Source organism: Rhinolophus sinicus, chromosome 14 (genome assembly GCF_057876585.1).
Source record: "Rhinolophus sinicus isolate RSI-liver-muscle chromosome 14, RSI-T2T, whole genome shotgun sequence".
NCBI classification, from domain to species: Eukaryota; Metazoa; Chordata; class Mammalia; order Chiroptera; family Rhinolophidae; genus Rhinolophus; species Rhinolophus sinicus.
This window is the reverse complement of record NC_142514.1, coordinates 64356420-64375485: the sequence shown is the minus strand read 5'-3', so window position 1 is coordinate 64375485 and position 19066 is coordinate 64356420. Positions and strand designations below refer to the sequence as shown.

Genomic DNA, 19066 nt, shown 5'->3' with positions numbered 1-19066 from the left:
GTTGCTACTTTTCTGGCCTTTTTACATTTCCTTGCCGAATTTCTCTAGCTAGGACTGATAGTACTATGTTGAATAAAAATGGTGTGAGTGAGAATCCTTACTTTGTCCCTAATCTTTGAGGAAAGCTTTCAGTTTTTTCATTGCTGAGTATGATATGAATTGGAGACTTTTCATATACGGCCTTTAATATCTTGAAGTAATTTCCTTCTATTTATAGCTTGTTGAGCTTTTTATCATGAAAGGGTGTTAAATTTTGTTACATGCCTTTCTGCATCTATTTAGATGACCATATTCTTTTTATTCTTCATCTGTCAATGTGGTGTATCACACTGATTAATTTTAATACATAAAAAATACTTGCATCCCAGGTAAAAAATCCCATTTGGTTATGATGTATGATTTTTTTAGATTAAAGTTTATTGGGGTAACAATGGTTAGTAAAGTTACATAGGTTTCAATTGTACAATTCTGTAATACATCATCTTTATGTTGCATTGTGTTTTCACCACCCAGTCAGTTCTCCTTCCATCACCATATATTTGAACCCGTTTACCCTCATCTACCACCTCCTCTCCCCACTTACCCTCTTGTAACCACTAAACTATTGTGTAGGTCTATCAGTTTTATTTTTTCGTTTGTTTGTCTTGTTCCTTTGTTGCTTTCAGTTTTATAACCATATGATTTTTTAATGTGCTGTTGAATGAGTTTTGCTAATAATTTTTTTTTTTATTATTGCTTTTATATTTAGCAGGACTGTTGGCCTGTAATTTTCTTTCTTTATAGTGTCTTTGTCTGGCTTTGGTATCAGGGTAATGCTGGCCTAATAAAATGAGTTTGGAAGTGTTCCCACCTCTTCAATTTTTTGGAAGAGTTTAAAAAGGATCTACATTAATTCTTCTTTAAATATTTGTAGAATTCTCCACTGCAGTTATCTGGTCCCAGGCTTTCTTTCTTTATTTTTCCTTTTGGTTGGGAGATTTTTGATTACTGTTATAGATCTGTTCAAATTTTGTATTTTTTTTTTTTTTTTAAACAGAATGACTCATACAGGTTTTTTTGTTGTTGTTGTTGTTTTTAAGACCAATGAAACTAAGAGCTTATTCTTTTATTATTATTATTATTGGGGAAGGGATACAGGACTTTATTGGGGAACAGTGTGTACTTCCAGGACTTTTTTCCAAGTCAAGTTGTCGTCCTTTCAATCTTAGTTGTGGAGGGTGCCGTTCAGCTTCAAGTTGTTGTCCTTTTCAGTCTTACTTGTGGAGAGTGCAGCTCAGCTCCAGGTCCAGTTGCCTTTGATAGTTGCAAGGGGCGCAGCCCACCATCCCTTGCGGGAGTCGAACTGGCAACCTTGTGGTTGAGAGGATGCACTCTGACCAACTGAGCCATCCAGGAGCTCAGTGGCAGCTCAGCTCAAGATGCCGTGTTCAATTTTAGTTGCAGGGGGCGGAGCCCACCATCCCTTGCAGGAGTAGAGAAATTGAACTGGCAGCCTTGTGGTTGAGAGCCCACTGGCCCATGTGGGAATCAAACTGGCAGCCTTCGGCGCTAGAAGCATGGAGCTCTAACCGCCTGAGCCACCAGGCCAGCTGGATTTTGTATTTCTTTTATTTTTAATTTTTATTAAATTTATTGGTGTGACATTGGTGAGTAAAATTATAAAGGTTTCAAGTATACAATTCTATAATATATCATCTATATGTTGCATTGTGTATTCACCACCCTAAGTCACTTCTCCTTCCATCATCATATATTTGACCCCCTTTACCCTCTACTACAACTCCACTACCCTTACCCTCTGGTAACCACTAAACTGTTGTCTGTGTCTGTGAGATTTTATTTGTCTTATTTGTTTGTTGCTTTCAGTCTCATAGCCCACATATAAGTGAAGTCATATGGCTCTTGACTTTTTCTGTCTGACTTATTTCACTTAGCATGATAATCTCAAGATGATCCATCCATGTTGTAGCAAATGGCGATATTTCATCTTTTCTTATGGCCAAGTAATAGTCCATTGTACATATGTATCACGTCTTCTTTATCCAGTCATCTATCAAAGGACACTTTGGTTGTTTCCATGCCTTGGCCACCATGAATAATGCTGCAATGAACATGGGGGTACATATATCTTTACCCCCCATTTATCTAAACATTATCTTTAGATAAATGTTTTCAAAATTTTGGTGTAGATACCCAGGAGAGGGCTTGCTGGATTGTATGGTAATTCTATTCTTAATTTTTTGAGTAACCTTCATACTGTTTTTTCCATAGGGGCTCTACCAGTTTACATCCCCACCAGCAGAGTATGAGGGTTCCTTTTTCTCCACAACCTCTCCAACACTTGTTAGTACTTGTCTTGTTGATAATAGCCATTCTAAAAGGTCTGAGGTGGTATCTCATTGTGGTTGTGATTTGCTGGTGAAGTTGAGCATCTTTTCATGTATCTGTTGGCTGTTTGTATGTCTTCTTGGGAAAAGGGTCTATTCAGATCCTCTGCCCATTTTTTAGTTGGATTGTTTATTTTTGGTTTTGTTAAATTGTATGAGTTCTTTATATATTTTGGATATCAGCCCTGTATCAGAGATGTTGTTTGTAAATATCTTCTCCCGTTTGGTTGGTTGCTTCTTTGTTTTGTTGACAGTTTCTTTTGCTGTGCAGAAGCGTTTTAGTTTGATATAGTATCATTCAATTAGTTTTGCTTTTATTTTCCTTGCCTTTGAGGTCAAATTCATAATATTATCTCAGAACCCAAGGTCCATAAGTTTAGTACCTATGCTTTCTTCTGTGCAGTTTATTGTTTCAAGTCTTGTTTCAGTCTTTGATCGATTTTGAGTTAATTTTGGTATATGGTGACAGGTAGCAATCTAGTTTCATTCATTTGCATATGGCTTTCCAGTTTTCCCAGCGCCATTTATTGAAGAGGCTTTCTTTTCTCCATTGTATGTTTTTGGCTCCTATGCTGAGAATTATCAGCCAATATATATGTGGGTTTAATTCTGGGTTCTCAATTCTATTCCATTGGTCTGTGTGTCTGCTTTTATTGCATTGTTTTGTAGTCTAACAGTTGATAGCAGAATAGAGTAGTAAAACCATGACTGTACTATTTTCATGAAGTTCAAAACTAGGTAAAACTAAGCTATCATGTTAAAAGCCAGGATAGTCATTACCTCTGGGGACTAGAAAAGGGGTAGTGATTAGGAGGGGCTTCTGGGATGTTAGGAATGTTTTAATTCTTTTATTTGGGTGGTGGTTACCCTGCTGGGTTGACTTGGTAATAATTTCTTGAACATACTTGCAGTTTAATTCATTTTTCTGTAGGTGTGCCATATTTCAATAAAACTGATACATATATGATTTTTTAAACTGTGAAGAGATGCAAGTGATTGTTTGTCATTCAATTCTCCACTGGTTAGGGGAACGATGCAATCCTAGAGGTATATAGGTTTCTTCAAATGTATTAATAATGTTATACTTCCTAAAATGTGTGGAAGATACATGGCTGTTCTCCTTAATATATACAAACAAGATTTTATCTGTATTTCAAAATAAAAAGAAATTTTAAAATACTTTTGTTTAAAAAAAGATATATAGGGCCAGCCCAGTGGCTCAGGCGCTTAGAGCTCCATGTTCCTAACTCCGAAGGCTGCCGGTTCGATTCCTACATGGGCCAGTGGGCTCTCAACCACAAAGTTGCCAGTTCGATTCCTCGAGTCCCACAAAGGATGGTGGACAGCTGCAACTAAGATTGAACATGGCACCTTGAGCTGAGCTGCCGCTGAGCTCCTGGATGGCTCAGTTGGTTGGAGTGCATCCTCTCAACCACAAGGTTGCCGGTTCAACTCCCGCTAGGGATGGTGGGCTGAGCCCCCTGCAACTAGAAAACGGCAACTGGACCTGGAGCTGAGCTGCGCCCTCCACAACTAAGACTGAAAGGACAACAACTTGACTTGGAAAAAAGTCCTGGAAGTACACACTGTTCCCCAATAAAGTCCTGTTCCCCTTCCCCAATTGAAAAAAAAAAAAGATATATAAAACTTTATAAAGAGTGTATATATAAGTGTGTGTGTGTGTGTATATATATATATATATATATATATATATATATATATACACACATATATATGTATGTGTATATATGTATATCAGATCTGTGTGTTTGTATGTGTGAAAGGTTGAGAAGGGGCATGATCTATTTATTTTTTATTTATCTGTTCATAGTAAAGAGACTGCAAATATATACACTAAAAAAGAGTGAAAGCTTTTAGTGGTTATAGAATTACTAAAAGCAATAATTCAAAAGGTAATTCCTAAGAGATTTACTTAAAACTTTGCTAACACCTTGCATAGTTTGGGGGACAGAACTGAATAAGAAAGATGTTGCCATGTTGAATAGATGTTGTAGGGCGCTTTTTGAAATAAAAAGATTTTGTTTTTTAGTTACTTTGATCAGTTTTTACTCAGATAACATTTGGTCTTTAATAACATGCATTTTAATTAATGAAAGAATTCTTTTAATTTTGAAATTCCTAATCTCCTTCAGATTGTTATTTTCTTTTGCAAATTGCCCTCTATTTTACCAGCTTGTATCAAGAGGGAAATTAATTGATGAGTGCGCATGATGTATTCCAGACTCTCTTAACAAATTAAAGCACCATATATCCCCTGCATCTGTTCAGATTGTGTGAATATTATGTATTTATTATACCATTATCAGATTAACAATGCTTAAAATTTAGAAATACTTTTTCTGAAAAGTTGTCTCATTAAAGAGTGACATATTGAGTAGATTATCTGAATATTAACATACTGTTTAAAAATAAATTTATCCTATGTTTCCCAACTTTTTGTTTCCCTGTATTTTTCTGATCATCTACCCTCCCACCCCATTTTGATAAATTCCTAATGAAAAACAAATAGTACCAAATAATATTGTCTATCTTCAGATGAATGCTGATTGAAAAAAAAAAAACTTACCAATTTAATAGACCTGATGTTTTCATTGTATGTGCTTGTATTGTTTTTATAGGGACTTCTTGGAAATAGAGGGCCTCCTGGACCTCCTGGTCTCAAAGGAACTCAGGTATGGAGGAAATAAATATCCAGTCAGGAATTTCTATAGTTCAAATATTTTCTTTTTCTTTTTTGTGTGACATTAGTTTTTGCTTAAAGAAAACATTACTTTAGTGTAGACAATTTTTGCCATACAGGATGTCAAGTAGCCATTATACATTGGCAGTTATGGAATTGGATTTGGAATTATTTTACAGTGTTTTGAATTCATTAAGTGATTTATGTCAGTGGTCTCCATTGAACATCTGAAAAATCTGAGCATAGAATTTCACTCATATGTAGTGGAATTTATATTTACTATTTGTGTATATTTTATATTTGTGAGCCAATAAATTATATTTAATTGAATTGTGAATTGAGCAAAATGTTTGTTAATCAGACAAGTAAAATGGAATATATGTTTCTAGAAAGATCTGTATATGTTGTTGAAATGTGGTAAATTAACTTTTATTTAAAAGTGAAAAATCATTATATTTAGGAACTATGCCAATAAATGGAGGAAAAACATCTATTACCTTTTTTTATTTTCTTAGATAATAATGTATGAAAATTCTTTATTTTTTGTGTTCCTCTATCTTTATCCACCCACACATTTTTTGATCCTTAGAGGAATACACAAGATTTTATATTTTATGACAATATAACTGATTTGACCCCAATAATACTGGATCTGTAAATTAGTCAAGAAGAAACTTTAGACATTAACCCTATTTCAGTATGATCTGATACAGCTTTGTATCTTTAAGGCTTAAAACAGAGCTAAGACTCAAAAACATATTTGTTGAATGAATGAAATATCAAAATGTGTCAAGTGTGAACATATTCTATACCAATAATCTTTTACTATACCAATGTGTATTGATTTCCATCTGTTAAGAACTTATATGAATTCCTCTCTGTGTCAGAAAGATACTGAGCCAAAGAAAATAATGGTCTTAGAGATTCCCAGTCCTGATTCTGCAATACCCTAACCATTTTTACTGTTAATCACTCTGTTTTCTATATATAACTTACATCTCTACCAATTTAAAAATAATCCAGTAGTACCTGCATCCCTTAGAGTAGATGTGGAGTTGTCACAGAAAAAATAAAAATGTTATGAGTGATACATTTCTAAAATACAAGAAAATCACAGCATTCTTATCACATCTCAGAATAAACTTCAGATTTAAGAATAGAGAGAATGGGGTTTACATTTTTAAATACTTATTTCAGGCCATGATATGTTCTGATTTTTTTTAAGGGAGAAGAAGGACCAATTGGACCCTTTGGAGAACTGGGGCCAAGAGTATGTATCATATAAAATGTGCTTCTCTTAAAATAAGTATGCTGTAAATGTTTTTTAATAGCACCAATTTTTAAGTTACAGCCAAGAATAAAAAAATGGAAACTATAGCCATACAATACCCCCAAATAAAATCGGCCTATAATGGGGGTTTTCTAAGGATATTTTAAGTGATATTATTCCTCTGCATATTTATTTGTTGCTACAGTGGTCTTATGGTGTTAGTAATTTGTAAAATTGTTTATAAAGTTTCTCAAAATGTGATAGGAGGCCAAATACCTTAGACATTTTAGTAATGTTTTGGGAGTTTCTTTTTTATAAATGTGTCAGTAAAATTATGAAAAGTTAATAAGATATATTTTCTGCCAACTTTTTCCCAGATAATATAGTGTTGTAATAGATGAATTACTCATTTTCAAGTTCTGAAAATGAATTCTTTAAGAATTGGGGTATGCATGGCCAAAGTTTACATTATCATGAAGTAATTAAGATGTGTACATCACATTTATTTTAAGAGGCATTATTAGACTCATATAAAAGACATCTCATTCTTTTTTCTTGAGAACATCATAACATACAGGTTCTTAAAACATTTAAGGAGACAGTAATTCTTTGTTTTGCACCTTTACCTCACTAGCACACACACTGCCACTATCCCATTGAAAGAAAAAGAAGATTTTTTATTTCATTTTTTGTGAGGTGAGTTATATAACAGAAAAACTGTTGTTATTTGAGCCCAATATAATTCATCTTATTTAAAATTGATTGCCCTAGAAAATAGGAGAATCATATTCACCTCTTTCCTACTCAATCCTAATATCTATTATTGTTGCTACTATTGATTGAAGATCAATTTAGCACTGGTGTTGCTCTAACTATGTCACACAAATCATCTCTAGTCCTGAAAACCACCCTGCAAGATATTGTCTACATTTTTCAATATGAAAATAAGACTTTAATAGTATATTCGCAAGCATAACATGCTTAAGATAAACCCAATATGATGGAACTTAAACAGGACCAGAAGTAATGACTCCAAGACTGTTGCTCTGAATTGCTTGATTTCAAAGATTATAAATGTGCTCATGTCAGATTCAAGTGAGATTCATTCCATAATGTAGTAATGATGTATAAGTATTAGTATACTGCCGTGCCTGAGTGAGTACCACATTATTAAAAGTGAAAGAAATATTCTCACTAAGGCTTTTATTTCCAAACAGTGTGAATAAATTGCATTATACATTTTTTGTAAATATTATAAGCAAATCTAATAATTTAAACTCTTAACATTTCTTCTATATCTGCAAGTTCACCAGAAAACAATTTAAATTTAACAATAAGAGGATGATTATTTGTTCTATTTTGTGCTTGGTGCGAAACCACCAAACAATTTCAAGCAAGGCAGAGGCAAAAATTAGAACAACTTTTTGGGTAGAAGTCCTAAATATTATTTTAATTCCCTGATGTTTTTTATATGTTGTCAAAAGGTTGTTTTGCTTATTTTAAGAAAGAAAAATATGAGCATATTTGTTAATGGATAGGAATAATAAAATCCAAATCTATAATGCCTAGTAAATATTATAAATTAGTATTCTATTTAGCAGTCTCACACACACACATGCACACGCACACGCACACACACACATACACACACTTTTTCTACTCCTAGATTCAATTTGTCACACACATTAGTTGAGACATAGTGATCTCCTTAATAAAATCTTGTATAATCAGATATAACTTGTTTGATATTAGAAACCACATACTGTAGATTAACCCACCCAATATTTGGGATACTGACTTCCTCTTCTCCAGTAATCTTATCCTCTACTCTCTTCAGCTACTAACTGCTGTGGTCACACCTTTCACTTTGTCACTACCGGTAACAGCAACCTCTGTTTATTTTCAATTTCAAACTTCTCACTCCCCAACCATCCTCCCCTTTCTTGCTAGTACAGTCTTTTTTGTAAACCACTCCAACAGTCCCAATAGGAATTTTAAACCATTGGTCTTATCACCATTCCAGTATTCCTTATCTTCTCTATGGCCGCACATTTCTCCTCATCATGCTAAAAACATTATAATTATTCCTTTGATTTACATTGTCAATTCTGTTTCCATACCTATTTACTTTTACTTGTTTAAATTATTATTTTATGCTTTCTCTCTCCTCACCTCCATTCATTTCTCTCGTATCCTCATTCTTAGCCCTTTACCTTGCATCCTGGTTCTCTAAGAAGATTGAAGTAATGGAAAGAGAACTTCCACAAGTCTGTACCGTCACTTCTACCCATTTTACTGTGTATGTGCCATTAACTCTGCCTTCTCTCCTGTTAATATGGACTAAAAAGCCATTTTTCTAGCTAAGGTCAAGACTTCCACTTGTTTACTACGTTACATACCTTACCCTTTCGCCTACTGAAGAACACTGATCCAGCAATTCTCCCCACTCTCTCCTGCATCTTAAATTTGCTCTCTCTAATGAATCAATCCTATGAGCACATAAACATGCCATTATTTCTTCCAGCTTAGAAACAAAAACAAAACTTGTATTGACCCAGTTTCCTTCCAGGTATTACCTTTCCTCCCTTCCCTTTTCAGTAAAATGTCTCAAAAGTGTTGTCCATACATGCTCTTTCTAAATTTTCTCCTCACCCTGTCTGCCACAACTATTCTTGCTCCCACCACTCTAAAACAATCTTATGACGGTCGTAAATGATCTCCATGTTGCTGAATTCAATGATTATTTCTCAATCTTCATTATACTCTATACATATATCCTTCAGAATTCGATAAGATTACTCTCTCCTCCTGGAAACACTTTCTTCACCGACATGGTCTTCCTCCTAACTCTCTGGCACCACATTTGCATATTTTCCTCATTTCTTAAAATGATAAATTTTTGGAGTACCCCAGGGCTTGGTTTGTGGATTTTTCTTTTCTAGCTATACTCAGATGAGCTGGTCCAGTCATTATATACCATCAAAATGCTAGTGATTTATGTTCAGATCAGAACCTTCTGTCCCCTGAACTCTGGACTTGTATAACTACCACAAGATCTCTCCACTTAGATGTCTGACAAGACTATCAAACTGAAATGTCCAAAACTGAGCTGCCAATTTACCCTCCAAACCTGTTCTTCCCATAGTCTTCCCCAATTCATTTGGTCTCTTATTCAGATTATAAAGCTTGAATTCATTGTTGACATTTTTCTTGTTCTCACATTCCACACATGGCCTGTCATCAATTCCTAAAGGATCTACCTTCAAACTGTATACAGAATCTTACCACTTCTCACAACCTGCTCTGTTAACCCCCTGATATATGCCACTGTCATCTCTCACTGGTGTATTGCAGAGAATTCTTCTCTGGACTCCGCGTTTCTGCTCTTACATCAAAGCGATCCTGTTAAAACTTAACTCATGCCACTTCTCCTTTCAAAACTTGTCTAAGGCTTCCTGTCTGACTCAGAGTAAGAGCAAAAGCCCTTACTGTAATCTACCAGGCCCTACATAACCTGGCTTCCCCTACCCCACTCCCTTCTTTGTCCTCATCTCCTTACTGATCTCCTCTCTTACTCTTCTCCAGCTGCATTGACTCCATGATTTCTCCAATGCACCAGGCACATTCTTGCCTCAGGGCCTTTGCACATGCTCTTTTCCTGTCTTGGAATGCTCTCCCTTCAGATACCCACATAACGTGTCCCTGTCTTCAAGTCGTAACTGCCACCTTCTCAGTGAGGTCTTCTGTGGTAATTTTATCAAAAAGGTCAACAAAACTCCCACAGTAGTTTATATCTTCCTTCCTTATTTAATTTTGCATTCTTCACATTTACCACTGCCTAACATATTACATATTTTGCTTATTTTTTTAAAATTATGGCATCCTCACTAAAATGTAAGCTCTATGAAGGCAGGTATGCTAAGTGCACTCCTCAACCCTCAGTCCCCAGAATGGTGCATGGCACATAGCAGACAGTCAAACATTGAAGAATGAATGGCTGATAAGCATAATAAAATACAATTATCAAATATAATCTCATAGAAAAGTCTGAATTTTATAAATCTTAGGGGGCTTTAAAAAATGAGAATGATTAAATGTCTCTTTTCTTCTGTTGTCTTATAGGGAAAGCCAGGTCAAAAGGGGTACGTGGGTGAACCAGGACCAGAAGGCTTAAAGGTAAAGTCACTGACTTTATTACCAGTTATAAAGTATAGATTTCAAAAGACAAAATTATGACTTTCATAAACTAAAATGGAGACATGTCAAAGATTTTGTTCAACTCATTAATTAATGAGAGAGCCAGTAATATGTTAAAACTGGTTCAAATAGCACTTGAGAAGCTATATATTATAGTTACTACATCACATTTCAGTTCAGACAAGCCAGTTACAAATGCTTGTAGCTACATATCATTAGGGGCTACAATATTGTTCAATGCAGTTGAATATTTTACTACTCCACACTGCAATTTAATTATTAATTTTTAGACAGCAATTGAAGGTTTATTGTCCTATTTCTTTAAATATAATGTACATTCCTATCAGATTAAGTGTGTGGTACCCTGGACTTGATCTGCTACCTTTCATTAACCTATGCCTTTGTTCAGCCATAGCTCATGCCATTCCTCACCACCAAAAATGGTCCTTTCTTACCTCCAGTGTTAACTATCACCTATTCTCCAGGGCCAAACTCAAATATAGTTTTATAATCCATTATTTGAACTCATGAATGTTTGGATTTTCAAAAGGTAATATGGTCTTTAGACAGTATTTTACTTAACATACCAGCAGGCTATGCGGCAGCATACCATAATTAGATGCGTTACTGTTTCTGTGGTCAAATGTAAGGATGTTCAGATAAATCAAAATAATACTATAAATAACCTCACTCAGATCAGGGAAAGCATTGCTGCCAAACAATTCAGGTTAGGTCAGGTTCACCACCAAATGAGTTGTGAAAAACTTTAGGTTTTCAGAGCTTTAGGGACTGTGAACTAACTGTGGCTATGAACATGCACCACTTCTCCAGTGAATCCAGCTCTAGCTGCACTAGGCCTCAGGGCGCCTGCTCCTGTGACCTCCTTTACTACTTATCTGTGGCAAGTATTCTGTTCTGCTGAGCACTGAGTGATCCCGTATATCCTGAAGCAAATAGGGCATCCTTTAGGCAAGAGATTTATTCTTATTCTTCTTAATATCATCCACAGTGCCTTCTGCAGATTACACTTCAATAAATATTTTATTTCTAAAATTGTATTTGTGAAAGTATTTTAAAAGTGATTAAAAGTCGTAAATAGAAGAATATAATCTAAGAAAATAGGTCATTATTTTGATTGAAAATAGAGGAAAGACTACATTCCTTAGAAATACTATAGCAGAATTTTGATAACTGAGATTTCTTTTGCCTCTGTCTAGCTTATGACTAGATAATTACGTTAAAAACGAAAACAGTAACAATCTCATGAGTAATCTTGTTTGAAAAATAATCATTTTTGCAACATTATATTCTTTATTAACAGGGAGAAGTAGGAGATCAAGGAAACATTGGAAAGATCGGTGAAACAGTAAGCTTATTTTCTATTCTTACTTTCATTTTTTAATCATCTGTAAACATTTTTAGGAATCATGGTAGCCATGACCTGTGCTTATCAAATACAGGTTACAAAATTCTTATCCACAACACATTTAGATTCACTTGTGATGTGACAAATAAAGCCTACCTTGCAAACAAGAAATGAGAGAAAACACAGTTACTGATATTTTCATCGAAATATAAGTTACATTTATGATCTCAGGAGAATTCCTGTTTCTAATATTTTGTCTTTAATTTTAGTTCTGATCATTTCAATCTAAATTTGACTTTAACATTTTTTATGAGGTTAAAGGGGGTCAAATATGTGGTGGAGGAAGGAGAACTGACTTTGGGTGGTGATTACACAATGTAATATGTAGATGATGTATTATAGAATTGTACACTTGAAACCTATGTAATTTTACTAACTAATGTCACCCCAATAAATTTAATGAAATTTCTAAAAAACAAGTTATCAAACCATGATAGTTTGAAGATATTTATCTTTAGATTTGAAAGGTTAGAATAAACCAAGAGGCAATGAATTGAAAAGCATCTGATAATTTTCTTTCCTCAAAAATGTTAGTGCACATCAAAACCACAATGAGATATCACCTCACCCCAGTCAGAATGGCTATCATCAACACGACAAATAGTAACAAGTATTGGAGAGGCTGTGTAGGAAAACGGAACCCTCATACACTGTTGGTGGGAATGCAGATTGGTGCAGCCGCTATGGAAAGCAGTGTGGATGTTCCTCAAAAAATTAAGAATAGAATTACCATCAGAATTACCATATGACCCAGCAATCCCTTTTTGGGTATCTAGCCCAAAAATCTGAAAACATTTATCCATAAAGACATATGTGCTCCAATGTTCATTGCAGCTTTATTTACAGTGGACAAGACATGGAAACAACAAAAGTGTCCTTCGATAGATGAATGGGTAAAGAAGTTGTGGTATATATACACAATGGAATACTATTCTGCCATAAGAAAAGATGGAATAGTACCATTAGCGACAACATAGATGGATCTTGAGATTATAATGCTAAGTGAAATAAGTCAGACAGAAAAAGTCGAGAACCATATGATTTCACTGATACATGGTATAGAAAACAAGACAAACAAATGAAGAAACAAAAACTCAAAGACACAGACAATAGTTCAGTGGTTACCAGAAGGTAAGTGGGGAGGGGGATGGTAGATGAGGGTAAAGAGGATCCAATATATGGTGATGGAAAGAAAACTGTCTCTGGGTGGTACATACACAATGTGATATATAGATGATGTATTACAGAATTTTACACCTGAAATCTATGTAACTTTACTAACAATTGTCACCCTAATAAACTTTAATTAAAAAAAACAAAAACATTAGACTTGTTTAAATTTATATTACTGTAGAAGCAGGAGCAGGAGTCTTCAAGTTGTATTTGAATCAGACATGTTATAAGTAATTTTATTTTCTATAAAGGGAAAAGCCAGCTAAAATATCTCTAACAAATGAACCTACGTAACATATATTAACACGTTGCGTATGGATCACGAGAATCTTCACGAGGGATTTAAACCCCGCCGTACGCAATGTGTTAATGGTAGATTAAATTAACACAAGGCAAGTGAATTTATTTACAAAGTGTGCTGGGTTGTCACAAAATAAGTGATACCATTTAATACCATCTAATAGGTTAAATTAGCAAATTCAATTCCCTATAACCTATCTTATGACAAATAAAAATTTCAAAAAATTGTGTTACAAGTTTAAGTAATTAAATGATTATATTTTCTGATCTTGTAGTAAAACAGCAATACATTTCTGATATTTTTCCATTAATTATTAATAAAACTAGGGAGAAGATCCATTTAGTCTTAAAAGATCATTGCTATACCAATTAATTCTCACTCACTACAAGGTGAAATTTTTGTTCTTACTGAGAAGGAAACTTTCAGTGGAGTATTAATATCAATTACATTATTCAAGGCTTCTCATCAAGTATGATCGTAACTTATATTTCTCTAAGATCACTCAAAGAAATTAAATTCTACCGTTTCTGAGTGACAAATTACTTCAGAAATATATATGAGCTAGAATATGTAGCCAAAGTTAAAATACCAATGAATAGCACCTTTTCATAAAATAACATATATCAAACTTCCAAGTGTTATTTACTTAATAGTACTGGTCTAGTTTCACACTGTGTAAGAACCCATCACCAGTGCTATCCAAAGAGGAACTAGACTATCTAGGCAGATAGTGAATTTCTGTCATTGGAGGGAAATTAACATTTGTTGATCATTTGCTGTGTACCAGGCATAATGCTAAGTGATGTTTTGTATTGTGACATTTCACATAATTCTCAGTTTTAAAAGATACACTTTACTATTCCAGTTTTTGAAATGAGGAAACCGAAACATAATAAGTAACCTGTTCAAAGTTACATAGCTAATAAATTACTGAACTGAGATATAAACCCAAAGCTCCAAACTCAAAATCCAAATCTCAAAATCTAAAGCATTATACTATGCTGGGGATTGTTTCTCAGCTTTACTGAGGTATAATGGTAAGATATTTAAATATCTTACAAAAATAAAATTGCAAGATATTTAAAGTGTACATAATGATTTGATACATTCGCACGTTGTGGAAGAACAACCCCCCCCAACAAGTCAGTTAACACAGGTGAGGATGTTTTAATGTTATTTGAACAGACACTTGGCCTAGATGTTGTAGAGAGGTTTTAAGCATCAGATAAGTTGTCAAACAAAAGGACCTTTCCAACTTTGAGATTCTGTCTTTTTCATTAAGGATGGGAGAGAAGGCTTTTAAAAAACTTTGGTGGCTATATTGAGTTAATTAAAATATATACAATATCGAAAGAGTGTTGTTGGCTCTTGGTAGTTCCCAGCTTTTATTTCATTTTACTAATTTCAAAATCTTAGAAATATGATTCATCTAATCCAGAGTTCTGTTAAAACAAAACTCTCGAGACATTGGAAGATATTGCATTTCTTAACATCAATCTTATAATTTTAGGGTATCTAAGGTTAATTATAATTGCATAGCTAGTTTTTACTTTTCCCCATCTTTTTATATAGGCATTTAATTGCCTTTAACTGGACTTCCTCCAGTTGCATTTGTTTCCTTCTAGATTTATACAAATTAGAATCCAATTTGTGATAGAGCCTGCCAAGAACAACAGCTCCATCTACACTTCGTGTCTGTATACCTCTTACATTCATTTACTGTAGGCAAGTAATTAATTTCTATACATGCGTCCTAAATAAGTCTCTAATTTCAAAAGATGCCCCTTCATCCTCTTCATTCTAGTATTCTGTTTTTTACAAATAAACTGGAATTACCCCACCTTAATTGCCAATCGTCTCTGTCTTTAATTTTCTCGGCTGAAAGTACTTGAAGAGCTGTAAAAGAGAAAAGAATGTAGTTTTTCAGTATTGGTCAACAGATTGGATCAGTAGGATTAGTAAATAGACATTATCAGGGAACAGCTTAATTTGTAGGTAAGAATATTTTAAGAGAATTTCTAACACTCAAGCCGACACTTCCATAGAGTGGTTCATCCCCTCATTATTAGAAGGTATGGATGACTTTCTTCAGTTATTTATTCAGCAGATATTTATATTTATATTCTGGTACATTTACTGAACTTATGATCTCTGCCTTCATGAAACTTATAATCTATTGGAGTTTAGACAACATTAAATTAAAAAAACACATGAGGAAATATGTAATTATAAACTGTGATACATTCTGTAGGAGGAAAATTTAAGGAACTTTGACAAGGGTGCCAAATGTGGATCAGGAGATGAGAAAAGACTGTTTTGAGGAAATGACATATGATTGTGACCATAAAGAATGGTATAAGTTAGCTAGGGAAGAGTGGGGAGAAAGAACATTCTTGAAATGTGCAATGTAACATACTTCCCACTTTTGCCACTTACCTTGCTTTAGAGAAAGTACTTAATTTCTCTACATATTTGTTTTCACAACAGTAAAAGGATGAAAAAAATTACTACTTTATATAGAGTTTCTTATGAGGATTAAACATGATAATGCACTTAAAGCACCTAGCACAGAATAAGTCACGTAGTAAAAACTTCATAAATGTTAACTGTAATGGTGGTGGTGGTTATTGTTACGTGAGTATGTGATGGTCCTAATTGAGAAAGATTTTAGCTGTTTTGAGGAACTTAAGGAAAGCGAGTGTGGATAGATTTTGGTGAGCCAAGGGAAAAGCAACCTGAGGTGATATTAGTGAAGGAGGCAGAAGCCAAATCATTGAGGGCCTTTTATTACTTTGGACTCGATCCTAAAGTAAATGGAAAATCACAGCAGTATTCTAAGTAAACCAGTGATATGATTTAATTTGTGTTTTAAGATTACTCGTGTTGCAATGGATTGAGAAGTTGGAACTGGTTGTGAGGAGCAGAAGTAGAAGAGGGTAACCAGTTAGGATGCTACTACAGTAGTTTAAATGAGAGAGAAAAATGATTTGGGCCAGGGTGATGGCAGCGGACATAAGATAAGTGGATATATGTAAGATATATGTGAGGCGATAATTTGTACATAGTCTGCAGAGGGAAGGATTCTAGTTAGTTCCCAGCATTTAACTGGCCTTTGATAACTAAGCAATTTATGTTTTCTCATAAATACTATGAAAGCGTAAGAAATTGCTATCTATGATGTCTAAGGTTAATTCTAATTCTAAGAATCTATGACTCTTTTCTAAGAATTTTAATGTTTCTTGTCTTCTTTTCACCTGATGATTTGGCTACTGTTCTCTGGCTGTCCTCCAGTTTCATTATGTCTTTCTGGAGTTGGAGCAAACAAAACTAGACTAAATATTTTAGAGGCAACGGCTCCACAGCTTTCTCCATGAGTGGGATTATAACTTCTGTGTTTTCTTTACTGTGGTACTCAAACCATGCGGGTTTTGTCCTGTAGCAGCCGACTGGATATCTTTGGGAAATGATCAGCAGTCGCTCTCAGGATCCTCTTCTGGTCTGTTATTTTAAATACAAAATTTGGAATTTTTATTCACAACATGACCTGGCTTACATTAAGTTTCAGTTGCCATTTTTCTGCCCGTTTGAAAAAAGTTTCTTTTGATTATCTTATGGTCTGGCCACATTGATTTATCTCTTAAATATAACCCAACTATCTGATTTCATCTCATGTATTCCTTAATGTATCGATTTAAGAAGATTTCATAAGCAATCTACTGTGTCCTCTTTCTCTGCCTGGCCTCTGGTGTGCTAGTGTTTAGTAATTGACTGATGAGCAGAAAAGAGGAAGAGGAAAGGCCATGGATAATCCTCAAAATCAGGTACTTCACTTCTCATGACAAAACCTTTAGAATGACAGAGCTTCTGATGGCTGATTCTGAGCTGGATTATAACCAATTCATTCAAGACCAGATAGAGGTGGAGTCCAAAGAGGAAATTAAAAAATATATATTATTTATTAATGGCCTATTATCTCATTTAATCTTGAATCAACCCTTGTAAAATAAGTCTTACTGCATTCTGTGAGAAAACTGAAATGTATTGAAGTTGTGTGATGTGTTCAAATTCATACAGATGGTAAACAGTTGATTTGGGTTGCAAATCTGAATTTCCTACTTCCAGTTCCAAGGTTATTTTCTCTGTGGCAAGCAATCATCAGTTTTTCCTGTATATAAGTAGAACCTTGAAGTGAATCCCTGGAAATCAGGAAGATTTGGAAAAGGGCAAACAAAATAAAATTTTACTCTAAAATCTCTTAGACCAAGCTGGCAATTAAATTTTAAAATATTGTTGAATCTTATTGGTTTCTGAGAAGTATTGAAACATAATTTAATGTATTTATACTGGAATCAAGAAAGATTTTGAAGGATATAGAAGAAAATATTTTAAAAATGCTCAACACAAAACCTCATTTGATACAGTAGTTAGTTTTGCTGCTCTCTGGTATTACCATGAAATTATGATCAGATACAAGTTGATAAAAGTTGATCTTATTTAATGAGCTCCATTTTACTTTCATTATGAGGAGAATGCTACCTTTAGGTGGACCTACCTACGTAATAAAAAGTAACATATTTTTTTGAGGAAAAGTCTCAGAAGCTGAGAGCTCCATTTAGCTAAACATGAAAAACAAAGTAAACTACTAACAACTGCCCCTATGTAGGGCCTCAGTAGTCTCAGTGCCTTTACCTTTACAAATGTCACCTACCCCCTCCTGTCTTTTAGCTGCACACACCAGTAGCACAGCTGCAAAGCTGTTGTTTATCTCCTACATGGCAGGGAACAGTAATTTTTCTCAGAGAATGGAATGGTATATGAAATATGTATCCACTCATGCATTCCATCATGTGAAGGATGTTTACCTGAATATGATAAAAATAACTACCATTCATTGAAAATATGTGATATGCCAGAGACTTTACATATGTTATATCATTTCATCCTCGCAAAGACCCTTGGAAATAAAAATTATTTCTGTTATCCAAAAGGAAACTTATGTTTCAGAGAAGTTAAAAAACTTGTCCAGGTCAGATAGTAAAGTAGCAGAGCTGGGATTGAAAAGGAGTTGTCACTAACTTCGTCATATCAACTTGTTTCCTCTTAACAATGATATGAAGATGTCCAGTTGTCTTTCTAACGGGGATATATTGTCCTGTTATTACTGTTTGAAGTTAGAGATTATGGGGCCACAAGTATCACATTGTAGTTTGCGAAGTATCTCAACAACATGAATGTGTTAAAATTATTATGCTTTAGGATTATGTATTTGACATCTATCATTTTTGAAATGTATAAATAGCAGCACTTATTTGACTAAGAAGCCATAGTGAATTAATTTCACTATAGTATTAAGTCTATGCAACTGTAGAAAATTAGAAAGAAGTATAAATCAGTGAAATCAAAAGAGACACTACAAGTATGTGTACATATCAGTGGATATGAACAGAACAGATATATAACATTATAATTCCAGGTAAATAGAGGGGAAGTGAATTTAAAAAGACAATTCTACTAAAACCTACCATTTTCTGAAAACCAGGTGCATTTCCAGCAGTTTTTAAATCTCAAACACAAGAGATTTACTTAGGAAAATGGAGTCAGCGAATTTCTA

The 19066-nt window shown here is 34.3% G+C and overlaps 1 protein-coding gene across 11 annotated transcripts in view; it reads left to right on the top strand.

Moving 5' to 3' along the window:
• The window catches only part of COL24A1 (collagen type XXIV alpha 1 chain), a 310376-nt gene that overhangs the window by 135741 nt on the left and 155569 nt on the right, over window positions 1-19066 (top strand). For all 11 annotated transcript variants that reach the window (XM_088791263.1, XM_088791262.1, XM_074335082.2 and 8 more), the window contains 4 exons: window positions 5027-5080; window positions 6314-6358; window positions 10481-10534; window positions 11877-11921. In XM_088791263.1, coding sequence (XP_088647389.1) covers window positions 5027-5080; window positions 6314-6358; window positions 10481-10534; window positions 11877-11921 — 198 coding nt within the window. The remainder of the gene's footprint in view (window positions 1-5026; window positions 5081-6313; window positions 6359-10480; window positions 10535-11876; window positions 11922-19066) is intronic.